At 41.0% G+C, this 24,180-nt stretch overlaps 2 protein-coding genes across 3 annotated transcripts in view; one reads left to right on the top strand and one right to left on the bottom strand.

Moving 5' to 3' along the window:
- cep85l (centrosomal protein 85, like) overlaps nt 1–24,180 on the bottom strand; it is a 128,615-nt gene that overhangs the window by 46,084 nt on the left and 58,351 nt on the right. For both annotated transcript variants that reach the window (XM_060916417.1, XM_060916416.1), the window contains exon 3: nt 19,444–20,000. In XM_060916417.1, coding sequence (XP_060772400.1) covers nt 19,444–20,000 — 557 coding nt within the window. The remainder of the gene's footprint in view (nt 1–19,443; nt 20,001–24,180) is intronic.
- On the top strand, nt 367–18,036 carry pln (phospholamban). Its single transcript, XM_060916418.1, has 3 exons — nt 367–505; nt 11,106–11,438; nt 15,077–18,036. The coding sequence occupies exons 2-3, from the start codon at nt 11,284–11,286 to the stop codon at nt 15,090–15,092; spliced, it is 171 nt and encodes a 56-aa protein (XP_060772401.1). The 5' UTR covers nt 367–505; nt 11,106–11,283; the 3' UTR covers nt 15,093–18,036.

Here is a 24,180-nt window from a genome sequence, read left to right on the forward strand (position 1 = left end):
TAAATCGAATCTGCAGGCCTCTCGAGATTTTTCACCCTGCTGGTCATAATTAGCACAACGTATGAAACTAATCTGCACATGAAAATTAATTGCAAACCTCTCAGTTCTCAAACTGATTACTTCTGATGAGAGTGAAGATGGAAGAGAGAGAGAGAGATTCTGAGACTGCATTTAGCTTTAGAAAAATCAGTGCACCGATCCTTTTATGGGAAAATTAATATCAAAGCTACGCTGAGTTGAGAGAGAGAGAGAGAGAGAGAGAGAGAAACATGCCTTGGAAAACAAGTGTGACACGAGACCCCTCCTATGCATCTCTGTTTTGCTATCATCCCCACCATTTCTCCTCCCCTCTGCGTTCTTTCGCACATAAACTCTCAGACATCCTGAACAAAACTCCCAGAGGCCATTGTCAGCCGCTGGAGCAGTGTGAGAACTGGAGCGAGGACGTAAAACCCACCCGCGTAGGCTGGACCTCACTGCCACGGCCTCGCTTCCACAGGCTCAGGTAAGACGCGCACACGTCACCGGTCACTGAGCACATGCTGATGATGCACATGCAGCAAAATAGACTTGTACACAAACGGAGGTTTACCAGTCTGAATATTTGTGTGGATGACATTTGGGATGACAAATTTACTGAATAGAAAGTCGGAATATATATATATATATATATATATATATATATATATACACACATACATACACACAAAAAAAAATGATCAAATTACAAACAGGATCAGAAGAGCATCTGCGGTATGAAATTCAAGGACAAGGAGATTTGTTCACTTTTTTTTTTCCATCATTTGTATCATCAGAATAAACCTGGCACACACACACACTCCCTCATGTAAACAGATGAGGAAAAGACATCATACTGTACACACACTAATCTCTATAAAATGTATTACTACGTACGATATAGTTAAAGCCCTAAATGTCATTATTTATGATGTAAACTAGGGCTGTAACGATATGCGTATCGAAATCGCGATACGCAGAGCCACGATCCGTATCGCGATACAAGGCGGCAGAATCGCGGTACACCCTTTCAAACTTCTCCTCAGCCCAAAAACAGAGGTGCTTCCAAACTTCAATTTATGAATACTTTTTATTTAAATTACATTTTAAACTTACTTAAATTACTTTTATTTTTTTATATTAAAGTCGTTTTTTCGCCGACCTGCGACAATCTTCTGCGAGTCACGCATCGTCCACACTCGCCACTGGCAGAGCATTAATTTCTTTTAAGCGGTCGCCATTCTGGTTGCGACGCGGGGAGCGAATCTGTAAACAAGCAGCTCATTGGCTGGCTAGGTGTGCCACAAGCCAATCACAATCACTTGACCGGAAAGGCATGCAGTGTTGCCAGATTGGGCAGGTTTAGGTGCTTTTTGGCTGGTTTTGAACATATTTTGGGGTGGAAAACGTTAGCAATATCTGGCAACACTGAAGGCATGTCTGCTTGGGCGGAAGCCTTCTGCGGCAGTTACATTTTGACACGCGAGCAATGTTTCACCATAAAAATTCCGTAATTTCCATTTGTTTTCCGCGATCACAGAAAATCATTGGCCCTATGAGAGTGAGACAGTGAGAGAGCCACCCCCCCAAAAAAAATCTTAACGGATTTACACGATTTGGAAAAATGACTTTTTCAGAACCGAAAAAAAAACAGAGCTTCCGGCTCAACAGTATTATTTTGAGAAATAAAACAATCTTTGGATATACATTTGTTCATTTTTGAATACATATTACTCATTCTCTGCAGTGGTCTGAATTATTTGTTATTAAATAGTTAATGTAAGTAAGTAAATGTTAAGTCAAATTTACTACTTTAAAAAAACATTTAAAAAAAAAATCGTGGGCGTATCGAATCGTGGGTCAAAAATCGCGATACGAATCGAATCGTGAGTTGGGTGTATCGTTACAGCCCTAATGTAAACCAATATAATTTCAGTTGAAACACCGAAGCGAAGGAATACAAAATCAGGAGCGTCTACAGACCCAAACATTTGGAGATTTGGGAGTCATTTGCATATTATGATACTGTCCAGACTTCAGCTTCAGTGCCAGCACAAATCTCTGTCCAAACATTAAACACGCAGTATGTTTCCAGCTTTAAAGCCTGACACTCGCCTATCGCTCACGTCCCCATCAAAAATGTTCACTGAACATCTCATTTCTAACAGGAGAATAAAATGAGAAAGGCGTAGCGGGCATGTAGGACATAATAATAACCTCGGGGTGAGCTGTAATGATGGCTCTCAAAGCCAAGCATTGCTCCATCATGCCATCATGGAAAGTTCAGTAAGCAGCCGTGCACCCCTCCCCTCTGCCTCGAGAGGACTTTATTTGTGCAGGAGCGCTGCCAGGACAGCGGGAATATAGAGCACGTTAAAATCCATCCACGTCTGGGAAATCTGCGGCTGTGGATTTCCTTCTTCGGTTTGAGCCAGACCTGTTCTCTGCCTCTGGCATTATTCAGTTGATGAACAACACCTGCCTTTAGCCAAGCGATGCTCTGAAACCCTTTCAAAATAAATGAGCGTGCTTTAATAGAGTCTGTTCTGAGTAACCATGTAAGGGTACATTTCCCCAGCCTGTGAGGTGTGTGTTAAGAGAGTTCACAGCCTCCTAGTGAAGTTATCGCTGAAAGCTGCTCTCTGGAATATTTCTGGGTGACGCTGTTGGCGCACACTTTCGTGGTTTACGTGTGCCCATGCTGCAGTGACACTCACTCAGGCTGCACTGACAGGGTGATTATGATGAAGCTGTCAACACTACAAACACACACAGACAAACACGGGGAAGTTTCTGTCCTGCCTCAGAACTGACTGACCCGACCTGGCAACGAAAACCGCCATTAAAGAGACAAACTGCGGAAATTGCTTTAATCGTTAAAATACCTTAAAGATCTGGCTAGTATCTAAATCTGTGACTGGAGAGGACACTTGCAATCGATTAAAACACTTACAAGTGACACACAAGCATGAGCACATCCGGTCGGAGATGATGTGCAGCGACAGCAGGGATCTGGCAGTAAAACGGAGGTGATGAGTTCTGGATGGAGCCACATTCAGTCTGTTGATAATCAAAAGGTCGTTCCTAAGAATAACCTTTAATGCGTGTGGCCGATAGCGTCAGCCGGGGCCTTTTTGAGGACGTGGGGCTTTGGAGACCCTGGGAATGTTCCCTCGTGAGGCCCTCAGTCCAAACGAGAGCCAAGTGAAGCAGCGTGAGAGAGGAAGATAAGCTCCTCTCCACACAAACACTCAATCTTCATAATGGAGTGTCTTATCTTTTAGCAAAGGACTTGACAGCTGCACCCAGTCTGCTCAGGAGCACCACGATTCACGCTTTAGTCTCGCTCACATCATGAAACTGTAAACGCAGAGATCATTTCTTTTCAGCACGAACTGGATCAAGCCCTCAGACACATGTTAGATACTGATGGATTAACATTAGACTCCTAGGATCTTCTGCAAACCTCTGCACATAAATGCAGCGCCTGTCATGACTCCAGCGCGCAAATGGCTGCCAGAATGCTTTATTTATTACTGGGTTCATCAGCTGGAAAACGAACATAAAACTAACTACGGAAACATTCAATGGCAAAATCCCACCGCTGTATTGCATTCCTGGAACATTTATTTTTGCCATTTTCTGCTTTTTATTGAGTGAGTGCCTGGACATGATCACCAAGCACATTGGGGGTAAAAGGAAAACAAAACATGAAATGTAACTATAAATAGATAAAAAGTATGACATCTCTGGGGAAAAAAAAAAAGCCACTGGATAATCATTTTGTATTAAAGAACATTGTGTTTTTGTCCATTTATAGTTACATTTAGTGGTTGTGGATTGCCCTAGAAACATTTACATTATAGCACCTATATTCCATATGAATTAACTATTAATATAGAAATAACTGAAGTGATATTTAACAGTTATTCCACGAAATCGAGTCGTACATGAGCTGATAGCCGGCGAGGCGTGTAGCACCGAGTTAACTATAAGCCGTGTACGACAAGATTGAGTGGAATACCTGTTTTATTCTATCCACATTCACTGGATTTTGAGAAACAGAGCATTTTTATTTTTTGCAAATTCAATAAAAGGTCAATCCATGTGAAATCACCAGAGGCCTCGCCACTGACCATCTCAGATTTGCTTCATACTTTCTGGAAATATTGTCAGTGTGCCCCATAAATAGTGTACAAAATTTTAGGCTTGTACCTTCATTAGTTTCTGAGATATAGGGGCTTTAAAAAAGAGGCGTGGCCCCAATTTCGCTGTTGAAACACGTGCTACGGAAAACAGACCTAAATTCCATAAGTCATTAATTTTAAACTATTCATGCAAGATACGTGAAATTTTCAAGGATTGTTCTTCAATGCCAGACGCCTTTAAAAATACTATAATAGAAAGTTCACAGTTCAATATTTGCCAAGTTATGGCTTGCTGAAAATCATAAAAAAAAAAGTCTTCTATCGTGCTTTGGAGCAACTTTGACGCACCGTATCTCCACATTAAAGCACACCAGATAGGGCTGCACAATTAATCGAATTTAATCGAAAATCGCGATTTTGGCTGCCACGATTAAATTAAATGAAAATCCCGATTTATTTCCATTTAAAATGCGAGCTCTGCTGTATCAAGCACTTTTTGACCAATACTCCGCCAAACCATTAGGGGGCGAACCGACGCATGTAAGGTTTCATTACTCCGCCTAAATAAGCAAGCAAGCCAAGTGCAGTGTTGCCAGATTGGGCGGTTTTAAGTGCATTTTGGCGGGTTTTGAACATATTTTGGGCTGGAAAACGTCAGCAGCATCTGGCAACACTGGCCAAGTGCGCAGAGCTTCAGTGCAGCGGTATCTTCTTCAAGGGGGGATAGCGTGAGAGTAGGTAGCAGATTGAGGTGAGAGAGAAAAGCTAACTAGACTGGCAGTCAATGAAAAAGTCCAGGTCAATAATTCAACATATTATGCAATACGGAGTTGGGGAAATGTTTGAGATGTTTCTACTGAATAGCGTGCACAGAAGTCATTAATGAGTTCTCCTCAATCCAAACATTTTTCAATAGTCTTCAGGGAGTGGTCTTTAGGAATCAGCTCAAAGTGCTGTTTTGGAGAAAAGCAAAAATTTGTACACGGTTGAAAGGATGGGTTGGATAGCCTTTATTAAGGCCATGAAAAAGCCGACTTTTGTATTCCTTATGTCCAAGATGCCACGGTTAAATCCAGATGACAGATGGCGGGCCCTCGGCATGGTGCAAGCCGGCCTAAGTTTTTCAGAAGTTGGGCGTCGATTGAATGTCCAAACCCTGCCATGGCCTGCGTATTCACCTGATCTCAATCCCATTGAGCATTTATGGGATCACCTTGGAGTTCGGATCCAGAACCGTGTTCCTCGTCCCATGAACAGAGGTCAACTGATCCAGACTCTTCAAAAGGAGTGGCAGGCCATTCCACAAGACAGGATTCGCCGTTTGATACGCAGTATGCGTCGCAGACTGAAGGCTTGTATTGCTGTTGGTGGGGACAATACTCGGTACTGAAGCTGCAACTTTCCAATTACAGGGTATCCATTTTGTTCGGACTGTACATTATCAAAGCTCACAACAATTGTGATTTTTTTGTTTATTCATCTCGAGTTAAATGTCAGTATATTGATCTGTAAGCTTCTAGTACATGATTTCATAGCTTATGAATAAAATTATTTTCATAAATGTCACCTGGACATTTTCATTGACTGTCAGTGTATGTCGGAACAACAGACTATTTAGCACTGGAGGCAATGTTGTGACCTGCCTTCGCTCATGTTTAAAGCCAGAGCATGTTGATAGGCTGGTCTTTCTAGCTAAAAACTTGTAGGCCTCAGTATAATGCTATGCAATTGTTGCAATTGAGTTTTCAGTTCCTTCATCCTTTGGTAATTTCTTGGATAAATTTCATTTATTTGTCATTTGGAAATCAGAATTTCTCTTTTAAATTTCATTCTGCACTGAAAGCTGTTCATATTGTTTGTTTGAATATCTCATTCTCATCTCATCTCATTATCTCTAGCCGCTTTATCCTGTTCTACAGGGTCGCAGGCAAGCTGGGCCTATCCCAGCTGACTACGGGCGAAAGGCGGGGTACACCCTAGTGAAATAAAATTTAAGTGATTTCCCTAACATCAAGAATAATCGTGATTAATAATCGTGATTACAATTTTGATCAAGATAACCATGATTATCAGTTTTTCCATAATCGTGCAGCCCTAACACCAGATCTTTCAAATTTTCTTATTTATTACTCATGTTATAGTACTCTTTAGGCAACTAGGTATGTGTTCAAAAGAAATCACACTTTCTGATTTATTAGGCTTTAAAAAAAAAAAAAATTTTTGCACCTATAATTCAAATGCATATTGCAAATGTATGACAAGGTCTAGCATAAAAACAATTTTACCACCGGAAAGAGCTTGTTTTGATTAGCAAATGCACAAAATATGAAGTTGGTACGCTAAACCAAGCTATAAATGTTAAGGTAGCAAGTACGGCATGTTTTACGATAGATGGAAATGCTGTTTTAAGGCATATTACAATACAGTTACAAACCTACAGTGTAGGAAAAACAACCACCTTAAAAATACTTTATTTCAAGAGCTTAAACAGTGTATTGATTTGCTTTTCCACATCAGATGGAAGTTTATACTGCCTGCCAGTTGATGTAAGCAGGGCATCAATGATTTTCATGGCATGCACCAGAGGGACCCAACAGTTATGCTCTCTCCTGGGCCAGCTGCAAGTCTGAGAGGGACCATGAGGATGCATAAATGTTACTTGTACATCTTGTTCCTCCTCTGATAATGCACGAATGTTGCCTATCCACCACTGTCTGTCATACAAACATACAACATATTTACCAGGAGTTGTATCTGCCAGAGAGACTGCTGATTTAACAGGGGTTTTATGCGTTACTTGTGGCCGATTCCCACTCACATCCACAATGAAGCTAGGACCACCTGACACCCTGCTGACCTGCAGCTGGTTGGACATGATTGGAACGAATGAGTGGTTGTCTCCTGTTCCAGGAATAGTAGCTGACCTTGAAAATCTTGTCTCCAATGCTTTTCCACTCTCCATAACTTCCCCTGTACCAACCCAGATGAAATGGATGTTCTTATGTTTTTCTGCCCACAAAAACAGATCAGATGGGGTTAGTATGTGATCACTCGTGACCGGCTGTAAGCTAGCTCGAGCTGCTGACCGCTTTACAGTGCCTCCAATACCATCACAGGGTGATTTACCATGAGAAGTAAATATGTGCTTCTAATGCCGCTTTTCCACTACAAACGCGGCTGAGTCGGGCCGAGTGGGGCTATTGAACTTGTATTTCGACTACAACCGCGCTGAACCGTGCTGGCTGGAAGTGGGTGGACACATTGGGTGGAGTTAGCGAAAGTGGGTGGACGTCACGTGATGTCGTTAAGCGGCGCAAACAGTGACATCAGTGATCTTTTAAGCGGTAGTCTCACGACCCGGAGAGTAAACAATAAACATGGAGGACATGGAGTCGTTAGTGTTGCTGGTCTTGGTGCTGTGGCTTGTTGTCACCGACAACAGATACTGGCAAGAGCGTATAGATGAGGCGAGGCGCATAAGGCTTCAGAAATTCTCGTAATTCGTAATTCTTCTCCTTCCGGGTTTACGGTGTTTACAGATCCCAGCGTGCTCGTGGGGCGTGTGTAGGCATGTGAGGACACTCCTCCTCACCAATCAGTGCACAGGGGAGTGTCTGCTCACGCCCCCAGCCTCACTCGGCTCGCTTTGGCTCGCTTCAGCCCCACTCCAAAACGGTGCGAGTTTTAGGGGCTAAGCAGGGCTGAAGCGAGCTGAGTCGTGCTGTTTTTTGGTAGTCGAAACGTGAGCCGTGTCGGGCTGAAGCGAGCTGAAGTGAGCTGAAAAAGGGTAGTGGAAAAGGGCCATAAGGGATAGTGATAAAAATCCTCATGAATTTTGTGGTTTTTCAGTTTTTATGCATCTCTGGATGCATCCAAGTAGATTATATGCCTTAAAACAGCATTCCCGTCTATCGTAAAACATGCTGTACTCGCTACCTTAATATACTCAACAAAAATAAAAACTTCACACTCGTTTCAAAGTCAATAATTTGAACATTTTGGAAAATAGGTTTGAAATAACGATTGTATTCAATTATCTTGTCATTAAAGATGCTATAGCATACAGATCATGTTTGTCATGGAATCGGTTCCACCGGAAATGTGACGACAATGTCCATGATCAAAAACTGTGAGTCACAACTTAATGAAATCATGTCAATATCGGGTGTGTCCTCCATGGGCGTTCACAACTGCGATACAACGTCTCCTCATGGATTGGATGATGCGTCTGAACACGGCTTGGGGAATGCGCCGCCATATTTGTACCAACATGGCACCAAGCTCCTGCAAGTTCTGTGGAGGGTTCCTTACGGTCGGCTGTGGTGCCAGTTTGATGGAGACGTGTCTGGAGATTATGGATGGTCTGTCGACTGCGTCCCATAACCCTCGCAACGTCAGTGACGGATGTTCCCGTATTCAGCATGCCAATGGCACGTTCACGCTGAATGTTTGACAGTCATGGCATTGCAAATTAACGAATAATTAACCATAAAACCTTGTTTTTCTGAGATGACACTCTACTCTGCTACCGTGAGATCAATTGCACGTGTATCAATAGGTCACGTCACTTGTGTCACGTGGAAACGTGATTTTAGCGTGCAGTGCTCTCGCACGTGCTACGTAGGCCCGACCAGTAGAATGAATGTGTGACGTAATGCCCTTGACAATGCATTTAACCATAATCACAACAAGAACTCTTTCAAGAAAAGTTTCTAAACACTATTTGAAAATAATGAGTGTCAAGTTTTTATTTTTGCTGAGTATATTTATAGTTTGGTTTAGCGTACCAACTTCATATTTTGTGCATTTGCTAATCAGAACAAGCTCTTTCCGGTGGTATAATTGTTTTTATGCTAGACCTTGTCATACATTTGCAATATGCATTTGAATTATAGGTCCAAAATGTTTTTTTTTTTAAAGCCTAATAAATCAGAAAATTTGATTTCTTTTGAAGACATACCTAGTTGCCTAAAGAGTACTATAACATGAGTAACAAATAAGAAAATTTGAAAGATCTGGTGTGCTTTGATGTGGAGATACGGGGCACCAAAGTTGCTCCAAAGCACAATAGAAGACTTTTTTTTATGATTTTCAGCAAGCCATAACTTCGCAAATATTGAACTGTGAACTTTCTATTATAGTATTTTTAAAGGCGTCTGGCATTGAAGAACAATCCTTGAAAATTTCATGTATCTTGCATGAATAGTTTAAAAGTTATGACTTATGGAAGTTAGGTCCATTTTCTGTAGCACGCGTTTCAACAGTGAAATTGGGGCCACGCCCCTTTTTTAAAGCCCCTATATCTCAGAACCTAATGAAGGTACAAGCCTAAAATTTTGTACACTATTTATTGGGCACACTGACAGTATTTCCAGAAAGTATGAAGCAAATCTGAGATGGTCAGTGGCGAACATTTTTCTAAATCTGGTGATTTGGGGCGGAATTACCCTAAATAAAAACTTTATACAAAACGTCCGACAAAATCATTTCCGCTTAGGCGGACCTCTTAAAAACCTATCGATGGCCGCACGAATTGACTTTAATGGGTTTTTCGTCTTGCTGTTGTACCGAGGTACAGAATAGCTTTAGACATTTATTTAATTCTTCCTTGGACATTTCAGAGATAATTTTCAAACTTTTGAGATTTTGAAAGATAAAGTATGCAAACAAACTGGCGAAATGACAGGAGCATTTTGTGAAAAATGCTAAAAGGATAATAATTCTTGAAAAAAAAAATGTTCTTACCATCAAATACTTTCTTTCCATATTTTGTTCCTTTTTTTTGTATTCTTTATAGTTTTGTTCCCGAGCAGAGTTTTTATTTCGTCCTCGGTTGGTTCAGCAACACGCGCCGCCATTTTGTTTTTCTCTATTCATGGTATATGAGCTGATATCCTAGTAGTAGAGTAGCCAAACAGAGCGCACGATTGCTCATATCCAGTGTATGTGGATGGAATAATAGTGAATAATGCACAGAGGCCCTGCAAGTGACACCAAGTCCTGTACACAAGGTTTATGACTAAATGCTTTTGGAGACTGACACAAGCTGGGTAAAGTGTGCAAATGGTCAAGTAACTGGCAGTTCTGCTGAATTCCTATTAAAAAAATTGCTACAAATCTTTATCCTTGATGAGGATGAAAGCGTTGGCTCTTATCGGATTTTCAGTCCGGGGTACTAGTGTGAGCATACAGCATCAGTCAAAAGTTTGTACACCCCATCCTACTCATTCATAGGTGTTTCTGTATTTTCTACAGTGTAGAACAATACTGAAGACGTCAAAACTATAAAACCATACATGTTCCATGTAGTAAACGAAAACGTTTTTAAGCAAAACAAAATGTGTTTGACATTTTAGCTTCTTCAAAGTATCCAGCATTTGCCTTGATGATGCTTTGCACGCTACTGGCGTTATCTTAACCAGCTTCATGACGTCGTCACCTGGAATGCTTTTCAATTAACAGGTCTGCCTCGTCAAAAGGTAATTAGTGGACGAGTTTCTTGCCTTCTTAATGCGTTTGAGATCAAACAGTAAATAATAAAAAATACAGTAAACCACAGTACAGTATTCCATCCACAACTGTAGTCATCCATATGTATTCTATCGAGAACCGCTCAACTAAGTAAAAGAGAAACGACACCCATCATTGCTTTAAGACATGATGAAGTGTCTTTTAATTAATAACAATTAAAAAGCAAAACACTGAATTAGAAGGCGTGTCCAAACTTGTGGCTGATACTGTATGTGTTACAGGGTACTAGCATGGAGGATGAGTAAATGAGTGATTTAGATTTTCTTTTTTGGTGCATTCCTACGAAACAAAAAAATTTCAAAAGTTCATGAATGGTTTATCATGTTGTACATGCATGTAAATGTGGCATGACTGACTCCCATGTGTGCATGCGTACTCATTCGGCTTCTCTACTGCTCCCTCCATCAGCCCTGTGGACTCCACCAGCTCCTGGACCACCTCTGTCCTCACGAGCACATCCACACCCCACCCTCCATCTTATTCTTCTTCACTCCTACACCTCTCTCTCTCTCTTTCTCTCTCTCTCTGTGTGTGTGTGTGTGCACACTTCACCTCCGGCACCTCACGTGTACAGTGCTAGCGTACCATGGAGAAGGTGCAGCACATGACCCGTGCGGCCATCAGGAGGGCATCCACCATGGAGGTTCCACAGCAGGCCAAGCAGAACATGCAGAACCTCTTCGTCAACTTCTGCCTCATCCTCATCTGCCTGCTGCTCATCTACATCATCGTCTTGCTAATGTGAGCTGGAGGAGGGGCCGGGACGTGGCCTGGTGGCCAGTCAGGGTCATGGACTCAGTCAGGGAGGGGTTTGGGGTGGGGTCAGAGCAAGGGGGGGGAGGGGTTAAATTGTCTATCTGAGCTGACTGCATGCTGCATGAATTTAAAAACACACTGTTCTTGTAAATAATACACTGTACATCAAATAACAGCACACCAGCAGGGAGGCAGAAAGGGAACGGTGGTAGTCTGAGGACAGCAGATCCAATTCCACATTCCCCGTCCCTTCACCTGAGCTCACAAAACAGGATTGAGAAATGGACTCAAAGCCTGAGCACTGCACTAGCCCAGATGTTACACTCAGTATTAATAAAACTACAATAAACACTCAAAAGACATGTGTATAGCATATTTTCTCAATGCCCCCCCACCCAACACTACGGTTAATCCACATTAGTGTGAGAAACTAAACAGAAAACTTCACACTACAAAGCTTAACTATCAAACACACACACACACACACAATTTACCTTCAATGTAGTCAGTAAATCACCTGGTGTCTGATGTTTACTTCTTTAGTTTTGCTCAAGAGGTATGAGGCTAATGGAGCGAACAATTAATTAATCATCAATATAATTAGAGATGTTTCTATTATACACAATTTATATATCAAGGTATGCAAATTAGACTATATTTTATTATCTAGAAAACTTATTCAACACTCAAAAAGAGGGAAAACTCGTACGTTTTTAAAGATTCGGTCCAAGATTCGGATTGTAATGGCTGAAATAAATGGACAATGCTCATGAAATCTGCACAAGATCAAGATTAATTTGCATTAGTATCAATATGCAGGTGATTATAGGAAATTGTATGAGCTGATTGGTCGAGAGATTCAGACTATTTCTCGATAATCACCTCGAACGACTCGGCAAAATGGCGGCCGATCGCTTCGTCACCACAATTGAGGAAGAATTACAAATGATGAAAGAAAACGCTGCTCCTAAAAGCACTAAAGATGCTACGAAGTTTGGTCTAAAACTATTCAAAGGTGGAACTGTGATGTACTTTATTTGACTCGGTGCAGATACATGACAAGCCTGCGCATATTACGTTTGTGTGCCGCTTTTGAAGATTGAAATAAATTATTTTTTAAATACGATTTTTTTCAAATAAATCGCCTGTGTATAGATACCAAAACAATTATCCACCTCAGGCTCAGTGAATATCGGTGAATAGTAACTTCATCTCTGTTATTATTTAAATAATATTGGCTGGCTTTTTTTTCGTGGTAGATCAGATAGATTCCATTCAGCTAGCAGGATATTGAACGAGTCAAAAATGAGTAGCTGAATTGACATGAAAAAAAGCCAGACATTATTATTATTATTATACATACATTACACATTACTTTCAGATATTCAACCCATCTCTCTCTTTCAAAATTCTCTCAAAATCTTCCATATTTAATGAAGCAAACCTGGAGGCCATGTCTGTTTACAAACTGTCACAGTCGCTCGCTAGCGTGGAAGTTTTATGTCTCCAAAGTGTGACGTCATGTTGTCTTGACAACCATGCAATATCGTAAACCATATTCAATGCTCATTCTCCATTGGGTAGAGTGACGCAATACACGTAGTATAAGCGATATGCTAACAATATCGCATGCTATCAAACCAAATGAATGAAACCCGCTAGAAGGGAATAGAACACGTTTTTATTCCATCGAAAAAGGTGTCCTGTATGTAGAGTAACTCCTGATATATACTGAACCTTCATTGAATAAATTGTCCAGCCCCAAATAACAGATCATTTTTGTAAATTTGTCTTAAACTCGTGGTAAATTAGGCTTGATTTAAGTACAATTTATTTTTCGCAAACAATTTTTAGTACATTTTTTTTTCCTCTGAAAGCACATTTCTAAAACTTACAACTACAGCTGGCATAACTATCAAAAAAAAAAAAAAAAAGTCATAATGGTCACTTTTGCCATTTGTCCCAAAACAGCAACAACAACAAAAACCCAAAGCTGGTTTCATTTATATTCATTCAAGAAACTCTTATTCTATCACTGATTTTTGTTGTTGTTGTTCCATATGACAGAACAAAGCATGGAATACTTTAGGGCAATGTATAACGCTCAACATGGCTGCTGTACCATACAAGTCCCACCCCTCAGTAAAAAAAGAGCCAATCACCCCGTTGGTTAAAACGCCTGGCTTATTAGATCCTTACACTGGCTACACAGGTGCCGATATCGTTAATGTTACTTGTGGTAAAACGTGCAAATGTGCAGTTGCCGGAGCAAAATGGAAAACTGAGAGTTGAGCCACAAATTTTTGAAGCCATTTTAGGTCAGCCATCTTAAAACCATGTTTAAAACTAGGCATGCAACGATCCACCCAATTCACAATTCGATTCAACTTAGGATCTTGGGTTCACGATTTGATTTTCCCACAATATTTTTGAAAAAAGGGCGTCACGGTGGTATAGTGGTTAGCGCTGTCGCCTCACAGCAAGAAGGTCCGGGTTCGAGCCCCGTGTCCGGCGAGGGCCTTTCTGTGCGGAGTTTGCATGTTCTCCCCGTGTCCGCGTGGGTTTCCTCCGGGTGCTCCGGTTTCCCCCACAGTCCAAAGACATGCAGGTTAGGTTAACTGGTGACTCTAAATTGACCGTAGGTGTGAATGTGAGTGTGAATGGTTGTCTGTGTCAGCTCTGTGATGACCTGGTGACTTGTCCAAGGTCCTCTCGCCCGTAGTCAGCTGGGATAGGCTCCAGCTTGCCTGCGACCCTGTAGAACAGGATAAAGCGGCTAGAGATAATGAGATGAGAGTTTTGAAAAATAAAACAAAACAAAAAAACCTTGTTTCATTTTCTTAATAACCAACAATAATTTACTCACACTTCTAAAGGCTGGAGTAAAATATAACAGCCTATTAACTACAAATATCCCTTTTATTAAAAGTGAAAAAAGTTAATACCAAATAGGCTTTTCCATATTAAACTTTTATGAACCTCCATTTGCTTCTCTTTTCTTTATCCTTCAGCAGCCTGTAAAAAGACCTCCAATTCCTTGTCAAATCTATTTGTAGTCAGTCACACAACAGCTCTTTCCCATTTTCGATCTGCTTTTTGTGTTTTCACAGCACTAGAGCTGCGTTACTTCCGCACAGGGTGAAATCATATGCATTTTTGCTATTGTACGTTACCTCTGCTGTCTAAACAGCGCAATTACAGTGCGGAGAAACAGATTCCACATCAGGATTATTTTTTATTTCACTGACTCGAATGGTCAAATTTGTACCGTGATTTATCACTGCACAATATCTCGTTACATTCTTATTTAAAACGCCATTTGGTCAATCCCTTTCTGGCTTTTAGGTCTCCTCCCGTTAATGTAGATGAGCCTGAGCTTCTACGATTGACAAATAACTGTGTTGCTAAGCTGGCCAACAAGTGAGCAGACTTTACTAGAGGAACACTGATGAAACTTTATGGTATCGCTGAATCCACTGATATGAATCACAAAGCTTCAATTGAAACTTGCTCCTAGGCAAAAGTAAAAGATGTAAAAGTCAGACACTGGACATGTCTGCACACAAACACTTATTAAGAACAGCAACGCTGTGCTCTTATTTGTCCTTGTTGATGGTGTTTAGCTCTTTCCACGTGTGAAGGATGGACAGTGTGGCGTAACCTCGTCCTCTTCCTGGCACTGCACGCTGAGCACGTCCGTCCCCGAGCCGCACGGCACCTCACTGTGAGCTCGCGCTCTGCGATCATCCAGCTCTGACATCTTCACCATGGATCTTGCCAATAACCGAGGTCTCAACCTGCTGCTCAACTTCCTGCTCATCGTCATCGTGCTGCTGCTCATGCTCATTCTGGTCAAGCTCATGTGACCTGAGCTGAGCTGCTCACCAAGCACTCAAGACTTAATATGGCCTGAACACATTTACTACAGATGGAGAGATATAGGGATCTCTCCCTCGTTCATTCTCTCTCTCTAGTTCTCCGTTTGAGCGTCTGTTCCACTTTATAAATCACATTCTGATGCATCGCTTTAAGACCAAGTGCTCGTTAAGGCAACGTAGGAGGTCTTTTATGTGGAAAAAGATGAGATGTGCGCTTCTTAACGACAATCTAAAATCAAAACTGACCTTTTCGCCATGTTAGCTCACATCTTTGATTAGATTGTGCTTGAAAAACGATTCTAAATTGTCCATTAACGTGTAGCAGTAAAGATTTCCCGCTTCTAAATCACTTCAGACTTTTAGCTATGTCACTGACCGTCATGGACGGGATAAAAAAAAAAAACAAACAGCCAGTCAGCAAAGATGTGAGATGTCTGCTTTTCATAAGCCAGTCAAAGTCTCAGGGATAAAACCAAAAAAAAAGTTGTTTTACCCGTTTCACTGATTAAAGCCCTATTCGGATTGGATTTGTTTTATATGTGGAGACGCACCACCAGTGCATCTCTGGGATTTTAGTCCGAATCTGACATGCCAGGAAATTGTGTGTCTAGAAATAATTTGCTTTCCGTTGACGAGTAGAAATGGCCCCAGGTAAAAAAAAATATACCACCTGAACTGACATGTTGGTAAAGATTCGGTTTTATCCTGTGGCTGTGGAAAAAGAGATTTTACATTCTTCCTTCAGTATGAAGACAATCCAGGAAGCACGATTGTTTCCCACAGAAACCACGACAGAACTGGATTTAAAACAGAACAAAAACATACAGATGGTGTTTGAGATACCTTTTCAGAGTAGTGACACTTTCAGGGGTTTTAGGAAAGTTTTTGAGTTCCACAATAGGTAAAGCTGACACGCATTATGGTCATGTGACCTCCTTTTGCAGCCAGCGGGGTCAATACGATCAGTTTGACCTATGTAGTTGGGGTGTAAACCACAGACTTCGATTCTTACCAGAATTATGTCTGAAAACCTTGTCCACCTGAATCGCACTTACCACACGCAAGTGATAAACACTGCTTCCTACATGCTTCTGCCATCTAGTGGTGATGTTTATACTGCAACGAGGAAAAACCTCAGACCAAGGTCTTTAATTTCACTCCTCCACCCTTTTTCTACCTTCTCCATATAAACTGCACAGTGCATTATGGGAGATCTGCAAGCCCTCGGCTACATTCTTCAGTTCGGTCTGATAAAACGTGCACTCCACAGTGAAAAGGAGTAGAGTATGGACTTTTCTTCCCATTCAGCTCACCAGGACTTCGGTGACAAACCTAATTTTTACTCATGGTCATGATGTGTACTGAAGGTTTCATTTTTAAAGTGCCTGGACATCAAACCATCAGTGTTGTGAGATTTTTAATTGCGGCACTAGGGGTGGGTGATATGATCCAAAAAAAAAAAACCCCAGGAAACCAATAGTGTCACCTTACAACCAGGGCTTTGAACCAGAATTTTTTTCCTATTGGTTCGTTCCGAACAGAAACGGAATTTTAACGTTTCCGATTTTGGGTTCCACCATTAAATAGACGTTCCCGAACCGGTTAGAACAAAAAAAATTTCGTTCCCGGAACGGTTAATTACGTTCCCTGTCAGCTGTTTAACAAATGGCAATAAAATTATGTCTCTGTCTCATCCAGCTTAAGCCAAATGTAGGCTAATTCTATTACAACCTTCATTAAATAAGACAAGAAATAATTCAAAACAATTATTATTTCAAATGTTGGCGATTTGGATTCTCAGTATGTCTTCCCATCTACACAAACAGAAAAAGTGCCAAAAATGAAAGAGAATTCATTTAGTGTGTTACCAAAGGCTAGTCAGGCCCTATGCATTGATAGGCTAACAGAGGTTAACGTCATTTAATGTTCACGAGCCTCTCATTAACGTGGACAAATATATTGATATCGTGTTTGAAATTGACATTTTTGAATAACGATAGACTGCAATATTTACCTCTTATTTAAGATGTGGAGACGTGATAGTAGTCCACCCTCCCGCTCTCTCCATTCAGTCAGCGAACGTCACACAGGAAGCGAACCCCAGCGGGTCATAGAAACTTGCGCAGGAGAAGAATGACTTTATTTGTAGGCTACGGAAACTTTGAGGAACGAAATAAAAACCGGTATTAACCGGTTACCATTATTTTTAATAAGCGTTTCTGTTCCGGAACATAAAAAAATAAAGTTTCTGGTTTCGTTTCTGTTCCATGTGAAATAGAAAAAGTTCCCGGTTTTCGTTTTCGTTCCTTGAACCGGTTCAAAGCCCTGCTTACAACCGAGTTGTATGATGGCTAAAATAATAAATAATTTAATACTGAAAAGAAGATACATACTGTGTAAAAAAAAAAAAACATGTCTATAGTACAACATTCAGACAACAGATCAACAGCTTCCATTCAGTTTCAAAATGATAAAAATATTTATAACCATATCTGATATACTGTGACAATCAAACTACAATATCAAAATTGTCATATCACCCAGCCTGTGTCACTACTGCTTTTTTTTTTTTTTAATAGTTTGCAAATCTAAATATCTTCATTTATTCTATCCACGTTCACTGATATGAGCAATCACATGCTCTGACTGGCTGCTCTACTACTAATCTATCAGCTCATATACTGTGAGTAAAAAAAAAAAAAAATTGCAGAATATATAAAAAGATACCTTTTCCATATATATATATATATATATATATATATATATATATATATATATATATATATATATAAAAAAAATGGAAAAAGTATCTTTTTTTATTTTTCCATTATTATTATCGCATTCTTCACAAATTGTTCCAGTCATTTCGTCGGTTTGTTTACATTCTTCATCTTTAAGCATTAAAATTTGTTGAATTTCTTTAGACTGGTTCAAAATCTCAAAGTAGTTTGAAAATTACAGAACTGAAATGTCAAAGGAAGAATTAAATAAAATGTCTAAAGCTATTCTATACCTCGGCACGACAGCAAGACGGCACTTTCTACAAAGAAAACACCACTCAAGTCAATTCGTGCGGCCATTGATAGGTTTTTAAGAAGTCGCCTAAGCGGAAATGATTTTGTCGGACGTTTTTAATTTATCGAATTTGCAAAAAAATTAAAATGCTCCGTTTCTCAAAATCCAGTGAATGTGGATAGAATAAAACAATTATTCCACTCAATCTCATTGTACACGGCTTATAGCCAATTCAGCGCTCCGCGTCTTGTCGGCTATCAGCTCATGTACGACTCGATTTCGTGGAATAACTGTTAAATATATATCTCAAGTATATTAATTCACCCTCACTGCCATGTGTGGTGGCTGAAATCATCAAACTGTGCTGCACTCTGGCTTCCAGGACTCAAGCCGATGCCCTCTATACTAAGAAACACAATAAGAGTGGCCAGGATGGGTTTCCAAATAAAAGAAAAAAAAAAAAAGCTGCTTGGATGCAGTGGTGCACAATTATGAAGACACAAGGCTGACTGATTACAAAAAATATCCACTATGTTCCAAGCTGAAACACTGACGTTACGCTTCGTGTTTCACTGTTTGGTTTGTATATAGTTTCTGTAGAAACGTAATCCAACTGTTTGCACATTCACGATTTGTCAGCAGATACACGAGAATAAAAGGTGTACATGAACTCAAATGCAAATAAACATCCTACACTGATGATCACACCTACTGAGCCAGCTTACGTTTCTTTGTCAACTTGTCACCATTCGACTGAGTTTTGATATTGATAAAATTAATTCCAATTTGATCTTATATATTATATATCAGCCCTTTGTACGAAATAAAAAATCTTAAATAGGCAAAATATGATTGTATAAACTACTCTTTTGGTAGCTTTTACAGGTAAAGAGATGTTCACCCATTTATAAAGGAAGATTTTGAGGTATTGATGGTGCTGTGATGAATTCTTCCCACTAGGGGGCAGCACAGTATTTACTATATCTATTATAAGAGCAAGTTTGACCTTTCGAGGTATTTCTAGCCATGTGTGCATGAGTCGGAAAGATGCCGCTGGCCTTAATGCATCGAGGTGTTACACAGAACGTTTGTCTTACCTGCGAGAGCTCGTTCTCCTGCCTCATCCTGTCTCGCTGCTGCTGCTCGCTCAGCCACGTGTTCACGCCCTCAGGTCTGAACTCCATCTGCTCGCTCAGCCACATCTGAGTCCTCACACTGGGTTGGATGGGTGACCCTCCAACAGCCTGGTGCCCCAACGAGTGCCCCCTGGGCATCACGAGGGAGGTTCTGCTCTCGGGTAAGGCACTGTAGCTCAGGTCCAGCGTACTAGGCTTGAGCGGAGACGAGTCGGGGCGGGCGTGGAGCAGGCCGCGGTCCAGTGAGCCGTGGGCGTCCGGGTGATACGAAGTCTTGCCGTTTTTCTCTTGGCCACTCAGGCGGGTGAGGGAGGACCAGCGGCGCATGGGGCGAGGGTCCTTCATGTCCAGTGGGCTAGAGATGGGAGAGGAGAGCTGACTGCTGTTCCACGGGCTGCCGGGGACCGACTGGGCACTGAGCTTGGAGCTGGACGGAGACGGCATGACATGCGCGGTGGGGATGGAGCCCTGCGAGCGGAGGGGCTGAAAAGACAGCGTACCACTCGAACTGGAGTGGTCTGGAGGGAGGAAGGGAAAACAGACATACACAGATGTTAGTAAACGCTGATATTGTTTATCGTGGCATGATTGAGGTGCGTGTACACAATACCAGGTTCAAGGACAATTCATTGTAGCTAACTCTCACCAAGACTCTCGTGTGTCATTTTCGAGTTAGAAAATTACTTTTAAACTTATAATAACCATATATGTTCTTAACCATCGCCTTTGAATTTCCTTCAGGAAGCCACTTTCGCACTTCCGAGACTCCACCTACTGTGTAATTTCAGTACGAGTGGATGCCTGAACAATCCAGCTCTTTGTTAGCATTCAGGACTCACACCCAGGGCAGCTGTGGAGCAGCTGTGGAACTGAGAGCGCACGTGCTCAGGAGAACCCACACTCAGGTCATTAACACACACACACAAGCCAAAGCGAAATGATTATAGGTGTTCCCGCGCTACTGTATATTCTTTATGCCGGAGCTTGATCTCATTTGTACCTACAAGTATTTTAAAGCAAAATTCACTATTTAGTACCAGAAAAACCACCGCTGGTGGCCAACATGATGGTCCTGAAAGCCAGTCTCACTCTCACGGCAACACTTTGGAAAAGAAAAGTCGCTTCCTTAATCAGGACCAGCAGGTGAACTGGGATTTGTCTCCATTTCTACTTCTATGATCTGCTATTCTATTATTTCTACTCGCTTTCTTTAAAAAAAAAAAAAAAAAACAGTGACAGCAGAACCCAGTCACATAAATATAAACGAATACAAAGTACTGAATAGTTTAACATATAGGTCTGCAGGTATGGATCGTTTGATCTTTCAGGAGTTCAGAAGCTTATGTTGAACATTTTTCACTTCTTTTATTAATAAATAACCTTACAGCAAGCACTACAGGTCTTCATACGTGCTGCATGTTGGGTCTCTTTTTCAGTAAGTACTGCTCTCACACACAACAATACGATACACAAGTTTAAAGCCTTTATCTGTACTCTGTTAGTGCAGTGTGTGAAATACCACACACACACACGGCAACGTGCACTCCAACATCAACACGACGGCTCTAAATTAACCGCCGAGGTGCAGAGCCAAATCTACTCCAGCCAATCACAACCAGAGATGTTTATTTTAGCGTCCCAACACGCGAGCTTGGTTATGTAACAAGAGACACAGAAGGACACAGCGGTGTTATTTTCATGAGCGGAACTTGCCCTGGTTACACCGACGTGAATAGAAACATCATTTAAAGGGTGCAGCGATGTAATAAATATATACATATCATTTTTCCATTTTAACTTCTAGGTGTCAGACAGGATAGGTTCAGGGATGTGGTGTGTATCGATTCCGACCACAGCGGGACAAATCGATAATAAATGATGAGGCCTTGTTGTGATTTCATCCATGATCTCATTCCTTGTCCTGTTGAGCAATCAAGAGACCCAATAGTGTCCTACTGCTCTTTCCACGTTTATTAACATGCATTTAAAATCAGCTCTTGAATTTCACGGTGTCGAATTCCGTGTGGCGCCGATGAGATGAGCGGAGACGCTTCCATTCCCGTAAGGGGTCCAAGCAGAGAACTAAGAATAAGACTGACAGGAGAGGTATGTTTCCGATGCGTGCTGTCCCCAGGTAGCCATTTTGAACTGAAATTATTCAGAGTAAGCAAATAGGTTAAACCCACAGAGGGCCAGACGCGGTAAACAACCACATCAAGCGTCCTTTAACTGCATGTACAACAGAAAGAGTGAAGGAGAGAGGGTGAAAGAACAGGAGCATGAGAGAAAAGCAAGAGCAAAAAGAGATGAAAGCAGATGAAAGCCTGAGCAAAAAAGAATGAACAAAAGAAAAAAGCAAAATAAAGAATGAGTGAAAAAAAAGTGAAAGCAAGCAAAAGAAGTAAAAGGTGGAAAATGTGCAAAAGAATGAACGTAATTTTTAGACAATTTTACCGAAATAAACAGATGGAACAAAAGTGAAAGAAGGAAAAGTGAGCGAACGAATAAACGCGTTTGAATTATCTTAGAGGCAGTGTTGGTGTAATCATAACCCCGCCCCCTGCAGTCACATGACCCAGCACAATGAACTAACATTCTTCTAGCTACCCTGCACTTCCATATCCAGGCTTTATGAAGGCACAGTAACAGAGCCAACGCTGGTCCTACTCTCGCGCTCTCGCACACAAATGGAACCGCCCCGAGTGAGAGAGCGTGGTTAAACCAGAGCAGAGTGTGAGAGTGTGGTGAAACTGGAGCAGAGAGGACAGTGGATGGCGGTGAAGGTGACCTCTGCAGAATCAAGCCTTTAGTGTCTAAACAGATGAAAATCACACCCTGGAGCGCCGACACGTCTTTTACGGGTTTCTAGAACAATCTGTGAACACAGGAAGCGCGGAACACACACCTGGGAACGCTGACAGGAGTTCTGGCACATTCGTTAAAATATACGTCAAACAGCAAGGAAGCTATGAAAGAAAAACCTACAAACATTCAATCGCTTGTTTTTGAGACATCACACTAATGCTCTGGGACAGACAACATAATGAGGAAGGAAGGAAGGATGGATGGACAGACAGAAGGAAAGAAAAAGTGGGAAAGAGTAAAAAGTAACAACATAATGAGAACATACAGATGGATGGAAGGAAAGAAAGAGTAAAAATTAATAAAGGAGTGAAAGGAAGGAATGAAAGTAAAAAAAGAGTGGGGAAGGAAGGATGGAAGATGGAAGGCAAGAAAGAAAGGGAAAGAGTAAAAATTAACATGCAGACTGACGGATAGAAGAAAAGAGTAAAAATTAAGAAAGGAGTGAAGGAAAATGAAAAAGACTGAAAGTGTAAAAAAAGAAACAAGTGAAAAAGTGGTGAAGGAAAGATGAATGATGGAAGCCAAGAAAGAGAGGGAAAGAGTAAAAATTAACATGTGGACAGACTGATAGAAGGAAAAAGGAGTAAAAAAATTAAACAATGAAAACATGGATGGACAGAAGGAAAGAAAGAGGGAAAGAGTTAAAATTAAGAAAGGAGTGAAAGAAAATGAAAGACTGAAAGTGTAAAAAAAGAGAAAAGAAACAAGTGAAAAAGAAAAAAGTAGTGAAGGAAGGATGAATGATGGAAGCCAAGAAAGAAAGAAAAAGAGGGAAAGAGTAAAAATTAACAACATATGGACAGATATCAGAAGGAAAAAAGGAGTAAAAATTAATGAAAACATGGATGGACAGAAGGAAAGAGTTAAAATTAAGAAAGAAAGGAGTGAAGGAAAATGAAAGACTGAACATGTAAAAAAAGAAAAGAAAAACAAAAGTGAAAAGAATGAAAGAAGAGCGAAAGAAGAGCAAAAGAAAAAGTGGTGAAGGAAGGATGGAAGTCAAGAAAGAAGAGGGAAAGAGTAAAAATTAACAACATATGGACAGATGGATAGAAGGAAAAAGAGTAAAAATTAAAACAATGAAAACATGGATGGACAGAAGGAAAGAAAGAGGGAGAGAGTTAAAATTAATAAAGAAAGGAGTGAAAGAAAAAAGAGTGAAAGTGTAAAAAAGAAAAAAGTGAAAAACAAAAGATAAAAAAGAAAGAAAAAAGAAGTGAGGCAGGAAAGAAGGAAGGATTGATGGATGGAAGGCAAGAAAAAAGAAAGAAAAGTGAGCAAAGAAGGAAGGCAAGAAAGAAAGAGCTTAAGATAGAGTGAAAAAGAAAGAAAGAAAGCTTCAATGAAAGTTTAAAAGAAATTAAGAGCAAAAGAAGGAAAAAAAAAAAAACGCACTGCTAGTATGAACGCAAGATTTGGTCTCTTCCTGTCCCTGACTCACAACCTCTCGTCTTTCTTTGCCGTCTCTCCGTCTTTCTGATGCGTCCTGAACGAGCGCTCTCGTGTGAAGCAGCAGTGTGTTCACTACAGAACCCTCTGCATCGTCTTTCCCTCATTAGCACAGCCGTATAAAGTGATCAGACCGAAGAGCTGCTGCTGCACGGCTTTAGACTCATTATTTCATTCATGAGCGAAAGCAGGAAGACAGCGGATGAATGAGAAGACATCAGGAGACGGATACGGCCCTCCTTTAGGCCTATAAATGGGGAACTGGGCTGCATTACTGGATCTCGGACCACCATCCTAGCGGAAAGGAGAGGGACGATTAAAAGGGTGTAATCCGAGATAAATGGAGGATGTTGAACAGTCAGAGCTCCATTCAAGCAGGACACG

This window comes from Neoarius graeffei, chromosome 3, assembly GCF_027579695.1.
Source record: "Neoarius graeffei isolate fNeoGra1 chromosome 3, fNeoGra1.pri, whole genome shotgun sequence".
NCBI lineage: Eukaryota > Metazoa > Chordata > Actinopteri > Siluriformes > Ariidae > Neoarius > Neoarius graeffei.